The sequence below is a fragment of the Sorghum bicolor genome, chromosome 7 (genome assembly GCF_000003195.3).
Source record: "Sorghum bicolor cultivar BTx623 chromosome 7, Sorghum_bicolor_NCBIv3, whole genome shotgun sequence".
NCBI classification, from domain to species: Eukaryota; Viridiplantae; Streptophyta; class Magnoliopsida; order Poales; family Poaceae; genus Sorghum; species Sorghum bicolor.
The window spans coordinates 7,745,367-7,757,921 of NC_012876.2; the positions used below are offsets into that span (position 1 = coordinate 7,745,367).

A 12,555-nucleotide genomic window follows, 5' to 3' on the forward strand; every position below is an offset into this window, starting at 1 on the left:
AAACAAGGGTAGAAAAGGAAAAAAAAAAGCAAAGGAGAAAAAAGAGGAAAAGCCAAAAGGGAGGCGGGCGGGGGCGGGTGGGCGCGCCAAGGGAGAAAATATGGCGGGAGCGGGAGGAGAGAGGCGCGCCGATTTTTTTTATAACCACTCCCGCGCGCGCGCCCCAAGGATCGTCTGCGTCCACGTCCACGTCCGCGCGCGCTTTCACACGCTTGGCACTTCCCCCGCGCTTGCTTCCCTCCCCGCCGCGGGGGCGGGGTCGCTTCTGGGCTGCCGTCTCCCAGCTGGCCTTGTTCTGGGCCCCACTCCTCCTCCTCTCCCAGGCGAGAGGCGACTGCTCCCCGATCGCGTCGTGGTCGTGCGGCGTCAGCATGGCCGCAGGCAGCCGCGCCTGCTGCCTTTGGTGGAGGCCTCCCTACGCTTGTGTCAAGTGGAATGCGTGCGACTTGAGGCCTTGTTGACTTCCCTTTTAATAAAGCCTTGTTTAGATTCAATTTTTTTAAAATTTTCATACTATAGTATTTTTATTTTTATTTTACAAACATTGTCTAATCATGAAGTAACTAGGTTTAAAAGATTCGTCTCGCGATTACAGACAAACTGTGCAATTATTTTTTGTTTTTATTTATATTTAATGCTTCATATATTTGCCGCAAGATTCGACGTGGTGGAGAATCTTGAAAAGTTTTTTTTGTGTGTTTAGGGTGAACTAAACAAGGCCTAAATCTCGAAATCCGATTATAACTTTTCCTTATGATATGATCCTCTAGATTATTATATAAATAACATATCCAGTTAAAACTTGTAACGTGAATATCCGAATTTCTATTCGTTTTTATTATGGATACTAATAAGTGGATATATTTGGATTCATTTTTTTCCCGGTGTTTTTCTTTATCCGCTTAGATCCTTATTCGGCAAGTCAAAACCCATATCCCGCAAAGGAAACAAGGTGAACCTACTTAAAATTATTCTCTTCATAATGAGTGACCAACTTTTTTTGTTTTATTATTACTAATAATGCATTCGACCCATTTCCTTGTATATCTATATATAACTTTTACTTATTAATGATACATAAAGTTTATATTTTTTTATTTGGTTTAATCCTAATATATTTGTTCTTTTAAATTATTTATTAATGCTTTATTTATTTTTTATTTATGTAAATTATTTTATATAAATTTATAATTTCATGATAAATATAATATTGATTGATTAATGGATATATTTAATTATTAAACATTTATTGATACTTATGTTACTTTTATGTGCTATCCTTGTCTATGCTGTATACACATATGCTTTGTCTATTTATGCAGGGTGGTAATAGTGTAAGGCGATGGCACATAGGGCAAGGTCAGGGAGAATGGCTGATGCTGCTTGTTGGAGGTGGAAGAAGGATGGATCCTTGAATCTTCATGCGTTGGCTCACGTGCCTAGTATATATAAACCCTAATATATTTTTATGCATTCCGCGCCAAAAAAAATCAGAACAAAATTGTAAGATCCTTTTTGCAATAGCTTCCTAGCGTGCTAGTTTTGTAATGATTCTAATAATAGAGAAGAATACTGCATTATCTCTCTATCTCTCCCTCTTTAGCAAGTGTTTTTCCTCTGACATCTCCATGTGTTAACGATTTAAGCACATCACTCTCAAATATTTACTTTTCTTGTATTTACTAAGATATGGCGATCGACCATATTCCCAAGAAATGTTTTGTAGAGATTTTATTTCGTAGTACAATTGTCAAAGGTATTAATGTATTTCTCTCAAGAAAAAAGTTCCTAGGTTTTGCACTTGACACATAATCACGAAATATGTGAGTATTAGTATTGTTTTAAATGATTACAAGTTGTGTAAGGTAAGGCTAAAATGAGAGAAAGGAGACGAAGACATAGGGAAGCAGTGGGAATGATAGATAAAAAAAAGAATGTATCCATACATGTGAGCTAGTTAATCAAGCTTGCATAAAGTACGGTAGCAAAACAACCCAAAAAACTATTCTAGGTCATTTGAAAGGTATTAGGTATTTTTAAGAGTTATAATGGGTTATATTTATCGGATTATGGAGTAAACTCTCAATATGCTAGGGAGTCATTTAGATTTTTTTCTATTAGGGAGAATTGGCTGTAGGACATGCAGAATGGTGGCCATTTGCCAGCGGACACTAGGAAAAAATAGATTGCTCAAAGACACTCAGTTTCTTATCAAATTTGCTGGCGGACACTACGTCTAATCAAATATTATTATAAAATAGATATAAAATCATATAAGTGCTAAAAAATTATAGTATAAATTTTTTTACACTCTACATGATGAGAACTATAGTGCAAAAATATTGTTTTGCACTGAAATGACCATTTTGCCCCTCTTCATAAATAGACAAAGATAACCATGGTTAATTAGTTAAAAATATTAGTAAGATACTAAAAATACTAAATAATATTTTTACACTATAGTTCTCATCATGTAGAGTGTAAAAAAAATTATACTATAATTTCCTAGCACTTATATGATTTTATATCTATTTTGTAATAATGTTTGATTAAATGTAGTGTCCGCCAGCAAATTTGACAAGAAACGAAGTGTCTTTGAGCAATCTAATTTTTTCTAGTGTCCGCTGGCAAATGGCCACCACTCTGCATGTCCCACAGCCAATTCTCCCTTTCTATTATTATGGACATACATTCATATAATATGACACGTCACCAAAATACATAAGGTTATTTGCATATTTTAATATTTTATTAAATGACAAAAAAAAGTTCTATGGCATCTGTCCAGATGGATGATCACCAATAATTAAGAGGTTAATTATACTTTTCTGACTGCACTCTCAAGTGCGTACTGGACTACTGGTTAACATTTCAGGGTTGTATCAAGATAAGGGCGCTCTCAATGCTAAAAAGCACAAGTAGTTTCTATGTATACTTAATTCATATAGATACTTCATAAAAATTATGTTTCCAATCCATAAATTCTACGTAATAATTTTTGTCCAATCACACGTCTTCTCACTCACTCATCTACCTATCATCGTGTAGATATGATTTCTTATTAATTCTTCCTTTTTTTTCTTTAATTGCAGTGTCATATCACATTTTTTTTGCTTAGTTGACAGCTAATTAATACGCTCTTCGTTCATAAAAGAATTAATCCCTAGAATATATGCTTATCAAACTTTTTTAAGTTTGACTAATTATATAGAAAAAAGTAACAACATCTATGACATAAAACAGTATTGAAAATATATTATATGATAAATATAATGATACTAATTTAATACAAAAAAAATTAATATTTTTTCTAGAAATTTAGTCAAACTTAAAAAGTTTGATTTAGAATAAATCTAGAAATTAATTCTTTCGTCGGATGGAGGAAGTAAATAAAAAAATATAGTGTTCCTAGGTGGAAAGTGGCCTGTGTACACCAAAGTGAATAAATGATCGCAGAAGCCGGATTGCTCGTGAGACGCACACAATTCGTGCGGTCCAAACTCACGCGCGAAACTCAATCCCCAAAAATGCTACGCGCACCCAGCGTACTCACCCGTCCCGCATCCCCACTCCCACTGCTTCCGGGCCCCACATCTCCCAAACACACACGTCATCGTCGGCTCCGTCCCCAAGTCCCACCCACCACACAAACCGCCCTGCGTCCTCGTAGCATTTCTCACACCCTCGACCAGGGGCCAGTCGTCAGATGCCCTCCACGTGGCACGCTCCGGCATCCCCGCCCTCCACGCCCCGCTGCCCGCGGTCACGCGGACTCCCAGCGCTGGCCGTCCGATCCTGCCCTTCGCCGCCAGTGGACGGCCCAGATCCTGCCCGGCCCCGCGCGGGCAGCCCCCGCGCTGCTATTAAAGGCACCCCCCATTCCGCTCCTCACCTCACCTCCTCCTCGTCCCGCAACGCAAACCAGCATCGCCGAACGGGTCGCGCCCGCCCGAGCCCGATAAGCCCGCGAAGCCCAGGCCCACCCGCGAAGCGATGCGACGGAGGAGATCGTGAGATCGCGCGCCGCCGCCGCCCCGCTGCCGCCGGCGATGACCTCCGCCGTCCTCGCCGGCCGGAATGAGGTCCACCACGCGCACCCGCACCACCACCGCCACTGGGGCGGCGCCCGCGTCCCCCTCATGCCCAAGCCGTCCTCCAACCCTAACCCTAGGCGCCACCACCGCCCGGGCCCAAACCCTATCCCCACAGGCTCGCCGCCGCCGCGGGCCGTCCCGGCGGTCGCGGCCGAGCCCCTGCCGTCGTCATCGGGGCACGTGAAGTTCAGGCCGTCGGAAATGACCCCCGCCGAGGCCAGCCTTCTCCGCGCGCGGCTCACCGGCGAGCTCGGCCGCGTCCGCGCTTTCCTCTCCCGCATCGACTCGTGGCAGGACGGGCAGCGCCGGCGCCGGCGCCCGGAGCCCGAGCACGAGCACGCGCCGGAGCCCCCCGTCGGGCGCCGCTCGTCCCCGCCGCCGGCGCTGGTGGAGGCGATGCGGAAGCGGTGCGCGGACATCCTGATGCGGCTGCGGAGATCGAAGAAGAGCGTGTGGTTCAACTCCCCCGTCGACGTGGAGGGCCTCAAGCTGCACGACTACCGCGCCATCATACGGAGCCCCATGGATCTCGGCACCGTCAAGCAGAACCTCACCGCCGGCCGGTACCCTTCCCACGAGGCGTTCGCTGGCGACGTCCGGCTCACCTTCAACAACGCGCTGCGGTACAACCCGCCCGACCACCACGTGCACAGGTACGCCGGCAACCTCCTCGCCTCGTTCGAGGGGATGTACAAGGAGGCCGTCTCGTGGTTCGAGCAGCAGCGCCAGCAACTCGAGCCACCAATGCAGCTTGATCTGCCGCCACCGCCACCACCACAGATGCCAGTTTCTGTGCCAGTGCAAGCGCCCCAGAGGATGGGGGGTGGGAGGAGGCCCAAGCCCAAGGCGAGGGAGCCAAACAAGAGGGAGATGGATGAGGAGGAGAAGCAGAAGCTGAGGGTGGAGATTGAGAACCTGCCTGAGGAGAAGATGCTGAATGTGCTGCAGATTGTGCAGAAGAGGAACAGTGATCCAGCATTGACGGGGGAGGAGGTGGAGCTTGATTTTGATGAGCTGGATATCGAGACCCTGTGGGAGCTTGATCGATTTGTGGTCAATTGGAGGAAGGCGCTAAAGAAGAGCCAGCGGAATTCTATGATGAATGGTGATGCTGCTGCCATGAATGGAGACGCCATTGATGTGACAATTGTTCCGGATGATGATGACATGGTCGAGGTTGCTGTCAATCCGTCTGTGGTGGTTGAAATTGGAGAGTCGGTATGTCATTCTGAAGCAACCTTAGCTGTCTCTATTTTGTAGTTTTCATGAACCAGTTATGTTTGGACTTTGTTCTAATGTTGATCCTGTTTTTTGTCTCCTATTTCAGGAGACTGACATTCCAAAGAAGAGGGAAATGGAAGCGGAGGACGAGTATGTTGATATAGGTGACGAGATGCCAACGGTGAATTACCAGTCGGTGGAGATTGAGCCAGATTCCCCGGCAGCTAGCAGCTCAAGCGGATCAGGAAGTGGCTCATCTTCATCCAGTGGTACGGTGGAGCAAATGAGTATTTGTCACCACAAATGCTGAGTCATCGATTGAGTATCTCTTTAATTCATTATTTGAAATTCGTTGCAGATTCTGACTCGGACTCTGAATCTGATGGGGATGATGCAAGCGCCCCGCACTAGGTGGTTGCTCTTTTATCTGACTGTAGGATTAGTGATGAGTAGGTGACTGAGGTTCCATTGGGTGAGGCATTTTGAAGAATGGTATAGCAAATTGGAGGGGCTCTTGTTGATGCAAGTCGTTGTCAGGTGTGTTCGTTTGTGTATGTGGGTGCAGCTTAGGTTGTCGGTACTTGGTAGTGAATAGGTAGATGCTTGGGTAGATTGGGAGACTACTGTAAAGAAGGGAATATAATCTGGAATGGAACTAAGAGGAAAAGTAGCAATGCCTTGGCATTTCATTATGTCTGTTGCTTTCTTTGTACATGTTTATTACTGCAGTAGCCGATCTATTGTGCACATCTGTCTTCTTAATGTTCATCTGACATCACAAACTACATCAAAAAAGAGTTTGCTGGAATGTCTTAATTTGGTGCCAAAACACTGAAACAGCCAAACAGACTATGGTACATTGATCCTGGTGCGAATTGCTGTCATGCTAATGTTTTTTGCCTATTGCAGAAATATGTATATGTTTGACTGACTATTATCTTCTAAATGTTGCTAAATATTGTAATCCTGATTGTCATCATTAGCATACCGCTGGAAGTGTTTCCTTTACATATTTGCTCAAGTCATAACTTTAATCTGCAACTGTCTTTGCTGCGACATCTCAGCATGATCTCACCTTTCTAATCTGAATATCCAGGTTGAGACTGGTATTCTGGCATGTGTTAGAACATCTTCTGTATTCAAGGAACTGTTTGGATGCTGCCCTCGCCTGGTACTGCCTGCTAGGCAAGCGAGGCGCTCGAAATCGAACGATTTCGAACGCCTGGGAGTGATGCCTGGCGCAGGCAACTTTCACACGCTGCAATCTAAACAGCCCCCTCCCAGATTGCCTTGGCATTTCATGATGTCTGTTACTGCAATTGCCTTTCGCACATACTACCTCAAAAACCAAAAAGTTTTCAAGATTTTCCGTCACATCGAATCTTGTGGCACATGCATGAAGCATTGAATTTAGACGAAATAAAAAACTAATTGCACAGTTTACCTGTAAATCACAAGACGAATTTTTTTGATACTAGTTAGTCCATAATTGGATAATATTTACCACAAACAAACGAAAGTGCTACAGTAGCGAAATCCAAAAAGATTTCGCATCTAAACAAGGCCTTAGTATGTTTTATTAATATTTCCTTTTGACATTACAAGGAAGAGTTTGCTGGAGTGCCTTCATTTGATGCCAAAACACTAGAACAGACCATGGTACATTGATCCTGGTGCAGTTGATTGCAGAAATATGCATGTTGGAAACTCTGGCATGTATTGTAATGTCAAAAAACTACATCAGGAAGAGTTTGCTGGAAGTGTTTCCTGTCAATTCTCACTTCTTGAAAAGACAAATATTTTTAACTTTAACAAAAATCCACAAATAAATGCACATCTCGTTTCCAATTACCAATTCCGGGCGGTGTGCTTAGAGCAACTCCAGTCCACCTCCTAAACAAGTCTTTATTTTAAATATAAGGACTTGATCTAAAAAAATTAACTCCAACCCACCTCCTACTTGGGCTCTCATTTTTCATGCCCTCATATCTGGAACCCCTATCCAGTGGGTCCTACCCACTTTTCTCTCCTCACCCATAAATCAAGACAAGAATTACAAATGGTGGAGTTGATGTAGAATTTTTCAATGACAGATGAGTCTCATATGAGATAAGGACTTGGTATGTTTTTTTTATTTGAGTTGGATCTTAATTTGAGCCCCTACTTTTTTTATTAGCCTGTAAATAAAAGTTTAAGGCTTAATTTAAAGACTTGGGCTAAAGTTGCTCTTAGAGGATAAAGCCCGATGCTTTTTCTTTCTTTTCTATGATATGCAAGTGCTAACTAAATAAATCAATGCAAAAGAAATTCATTTAGCATGACCCCCTAACTTCAGTCAGTCTGGTAAGAATGGTAAGAAAGGGTTCTAAGCGGCGCAAAAAATAGGTAGAAATAACATATGTAATATGTATTATTAGATTGAGTATGAAATATATTTTTATAATATAATTATTTGTAGATATAAATATTAATATTATTTGATATATTTTCTCGGGAAATGAGATGTGCATTTATTTTTAGAGGGAGGAAATACTAATATTTGTGGCACAAAATAAAACACCATTAAATTCATTATATAAAATATTATAGAAATATTAATACTATTTTTTATAAACTCAATCAAACTTGCTATTTTTTATACATAATTGTATTCTTTTACAAAACGAATAGTACTATATTGCCTGCAGACAGAGTACGCTTTGGTAGCTGAGATTTTTGTTAGATCTGACAGCCGCTTTGGTATCTCTGCTCGTTTTACGTAGCCAATTTGTTTTTAATCGCTAGAGTTCGAGCTGTCATTTCCCTTCCATTTTCTGTCCTGTATGCATGGAACCAGTGTCGTTTCGGAAGCTTTGCCCATGGCCACAGTTGCTACCTGCTAGTCTGTTCGGCAAATTCTAGGGGACACAAGCCGACGGTTGCTACTCTATTCGGCAAGTGCCAGGGAGCAGCCGCTTCTAACAAACGAAAGAGGAAAACCAAAGTATGGCAACACGAAATGGGAAACGTAAGGGTAAATCGAGAAATCACTGCGTTAACGCAACGGTCACAATATTGTAATACTTGATAACAGATACCAAAACACCAGTACCGGTACCACAACACAAAACAAAATAACTCAAAATTTCACAGGAACAGCAGTTCATTCTCTCTTTCTGCATCCCTCTCATTCGTCTTCAGCCATCACCCTCTCATTCGTCTTCAGCCATCACCAAAAGTGTCCTCGCAGAATCCCGCCGGATTCATCTTCAATCATCACCAAACGTGGTCTTCTTTCCTGTGCAAATAAGAGGACATACAGCAGTGAGCTCAAAGAAGAGTTAGAAAACTTGCGCCAGTCATGGCCAATAGGTATCGCAGTGCTGCGGAATGTTGCTCAAACCAAAATGCAGTGAACTTTAGAAGTACAGGATGAATTCCACCTGCACTAGGAGTGCCAGCATTCTGCCTTCCAAAGCCACGGCCGCCGCCACCACGTCCACGGCCACCACCATCCCTACCACCACGTCGTCCACCAAATCTACCGCCACCATCCCTGCCCCCAGATCTGTCACCAAATCTGCCACCGCCACCACGCCGGCCACCAGAACCGAATCTGCCACCAGAACGGTCACCAAATCTGCCACCACCACGCTGGCCATCGCCTTTTGGCTTGGCTTCATCAACATAAAGCTCATAGCCACCACCAATGTCAGTGCCACTGAGCTCAATGGCTTTGGACACTGAATCCTGATCCTTGAAGTCCATGTAAGCCATTCTGCAGAGTTAAGAAAGATTAGCAATTATAAACCTAAACTTCACAGATTGATAGTTACTGGGATGTTGCTGTTTTTTGTAGCAAAACCCACCCTTTGATTGCACCAGACTCATAATCAGTCGGGATAGAGACCCTTGTTATGTCACCACATTTTTTAAAATGTTCTTGGAGAGCGCTTCGGATCTGGATTCATTGTCAAACATTGGCATGAAATTTCTTGAGATAAAAATATAGCTAAACAAAAGAAATTACCTCATCCTCCGAAAGTTCTTTATCAAAACCACGGACAAATATCGAGTTGCTAGTTCCCCGAGCTGGCTTCTGGAAAGATCCATCATTGCTGTTACAGTTCACCCATCCGATACACAGTTAATAACAATGGTTCAGGCATCACAAAGTGCACCGTAATGCTCTTAAGAAACATTAAGATCATCTTACCCGCTGCGAGGAGTTTGTGTATTTCTTCCCCCCTTGGCAAAATCAAGTCTTACTTCACGACCCTGCAACTCTGTTGATTGCTTCTCTTTAAATGCCTGCTAGAAAACAATCCATTAGATATCTTGTTCAATTGCATATTTGCAACTATATCACTCAGAAGACAGAATTTTAAGCAGAAAACGAAATCCCAAAATACAATACATATATAGTAAAAATAACATTACCTTTTCAGCAGCCTCAGCTGAAACAAATTCAACATAGCAAAATCCTTTACGATGGCCGTCCTCATGTGTAGGAAAACGAACATCAACAACCTCACCAGCATCCGCAAAAAATTCTTTCCTGCAAACATTAGTATTGGAACAACGGCTGCAAAAAATAGTTCAATATATAATGTGTCCCCTGAAGCCAAACTTACACATCTTCAAATTCAGCTCTCCAGGGGACGTTTGCCATAAAAAGTGTCTTGACCTCCTCCGTTGCTTCGTTTTGGGAGCCCATAGGTGTTTTAGGCTGCCATAGTATCAAAATATAAATGTTGCATCTATGTAACTTCATTCATTAAAAGAACAAAAGCCCAAAGTCACAGATTCATACTTCTTTGGTAGCAGTTTGCTTTTCAGAGGCACGCACAGGAGCTTCCTGTGTTGTTAAAATTCAAACAAGAATGTCATAAATGCAAATTCAAACAGATATAGTGAAACGTGTCCATTCAAATTATGAGTCTCACTTCAATTTGTGCAGTAACAAGTGAGAAAATACCTTCTTTGGAGTATTAGCAGGCTCGTCACTGTCTTCATCACTATCATCTTCAGAAGATTCATCCTCAGATCCACTGCTTGCTGATGCTTTAGGTGCCTGATAAAGCATCTAGTTAATAATGGTTCACATTAATAACATGCTGCCTACATCCAAGAATTTGTTAAGTACCTTCTTTTGTTCAGCTTTTGTAGGCTCATCATCAGAACTTTCCTCAGTACTTCCATCCTCATCCTCACTGCTGCTTCCATCCTTTGTAGCTGAAGGTGCTTCCTATTAACAGAAAAAAAACAATGTCAACAATGGAACAACAGTAAAAGAATAATGAAAATATTATGCAAAAAAACAAGTTGAGTATTTGCAGCACCTTCTGCTTCTTTTGGGGAGGTTCACCATCCTCAGTGTCATCACTTGATTCATCTTTAATTTTTGCAGCAGCTCTCTTGGCAGGCTGAGTTTTACTTGCATCCTAATGAGTTTAGAAATAAGGTGAACAAACTGGCATAATGCATAACATGCAAATGTTCAACAAAAAATGTTTCACATACCTCAACCTCAGAATCACTCTCTGACTCACTTCCACTGGAATCTTTTTTGGTAGCCGCTGCAGGAGCCTTAGACTTAGAAGGCACATCCTGAAAATAATCATGTTACAACTCAAAAAATGCTTAACCATGGAAATTATTGCACAAACTATGGTGAAGGACAATAACAGGATATACAATGGTTACCCGAAATACATGTGAATAAACAAACACAATGCACACACCTCATCTGAGTCATCATCAGAGTCGCTCTCAGAAGTATCCTCCTTTTTCTTTTGTGCATCAATCACAGATGGTTTCTTTAGAGGGGCAGCAGGTTTCTGAAAAAATGCACACAGAGAAGCGATACCATCAGCTGGCTAAGCTAAATAAGCATCTCAGGGCACACAGCATAATGAGTCAGGAATCATAAGATGACAAATCAGTAAATACATATCTACATGTTATGGCATTGCATCAGAAAACTTAATGAAAATGCTATTATTAATCTTACAGTAAAATGGTATTAAAGGCAAACAAGCATGGATGTTCCACTCACATCATCATCATCTGACTCATCAGAAGTGTCCTCATCGCTGCTGCTTTCTTGCTTGCCTTTCTTCAAACCATTTTTGGCAACAGCACCCATGGGTTTAGCAGCAGCCTTCTTTGCAGGTTCCTGAATCAAAAGAACATGAGTTGGTAGCTCAACATCTGAAAAGTACATTCAAATAATCAATGTGTTTGCTGGCAATTTGTCCTAGATTAGTGACAACTAAACACTAATCTGTGCTGTCATGGTGGTAAAATGGAATTAACTGTGCACAAGACCATAAGACAAACAGGAAACTTCAACTCACAACGTCATCTGACTCATCATCAGAACTGTCCTCATCACTGCTGCTCTCTTTCTTGGCTGTCTTCGAACCATTTTTCACAACAGCAGGCTTCTTTGCGGGTTCCTTAATGAAAAGATGAATTAGCATCTAAAAATCCTCTGAAAAACTACATTCAATGATTCAGTTTCCTGGATGCTGATTCATTAAAAACCACCCAATCGACGCCATACCTCATCAGATTCAGAGGTCGCGTCACTGCTGTCATCATCACTGGACTCTTGTTTAGCGATCTTAGCAGCAGGCGCCTTCTTTGGTACCTTAACCTGTAGAGACATAAGTTAACTATGTTACAGAAGAAGAAACTTCGATTGATAAAAAATTGTCACCTTTACAAGCCATACTCAGACTGAGATTCTGCATGCAGCTATTTCTGTCTACCCTCCCCACCTCAATCAAATCATTAAAAATTCTAAAAATAAAAAATCCCGTACCCGCCACATACGTACAAGAAAAACAAGAACAATCACCACCGCATACCTCCTCTTCAGACTCGGAGTCCTCTTCGGAGCCACTGCTGCTGCTCTCAACCTTCTTGGGGGGCGGCTGCTTCTTGGCCTTCTTGGCGTCCTTCTTGGACGGCACCACGGCCTTCGGCGGTGGCGCCGCCTTCTGCTTCTTCGCGCTCACCGCCTTCTCGATCTCGTCCTCCGCCTCCCGCTTCTTCCCCTTGGGCACCGCCGCGGGCGCCGCGGCAACGGCCGCCGCCTTCTTGCTTGACTTGCCCATCGGAGGAGAGGGAGAGGAGGCGGGGTGGGAGCGGAGAAACCCTAGTGGCTGCTAGGGTTTTAGGGGAGGAGGGGATTCGAGGAGGAGGCGACGGAGGTTGTTTATAGGCCGCAGTGGTCGGGTTCCATGGGCCTTGC

The 12,555-nt window shown here is 43.0% G+C and overlaps 2 protein-coding genes across 2 annotated transcripts; one reads left to right on the forward strand and one right to left on the reverse strand.

Annotated features, from left to right (window-relative positions):
* LOC110437107 (transcription factor GTE7-like) lies at positions 3,894-6,062 on the forward strand. Its single transcript, XM_021465350.1, has 3 exons — positions 3,894-5,312; positions 5,422-5,584; positions 5,674-6,062. The coding sequence occupies exons 1-3, from the start codon at positions 4,050-4,052 to the stop codon at positions 5,724-5,726; spliced, it is 1,479 nt and encodes a 492-aa protein (XP_021321025.1). The 5' UTR covers positions 3,894-4,049; the 3' UTR covers positions 5,727-6,062.
* Positions 8,317-12,524, reverse strand: LOC8085015 (nucleolin 2). Its single transcript, XM_002445132.2, has 17 exons — positions 12,170-12,524; positions 11,863-11,955; positions 11,654-11,755; positions 11,353-11,472; positions 11,039-11,134; positions 10,818-10,904; positions 10,637-10,738; positions 10,441-10,542; positions 10,273-10,368; positions 10,108-10,152; positions 9,929-10,023; positions 9,735-9,852; positions 9,511-9,605; positions 9,325-9,412; positions 9,164-9,255; positions 8,738-9,072; positions 8,317-8,592 (listed from the first exon to the last, which is right to left on the reverse strand). Exons 1-17 carry the CDS (start codon positions 12,416-12,418, stop codon positions 8,564-8,566), a joined length of 1,944 nt encoding a protein of 647 aa, XP_002445177.1. The 5' UTR covers positions 12,419-12,524; the 3' UTR covers positions 8,317-8,563.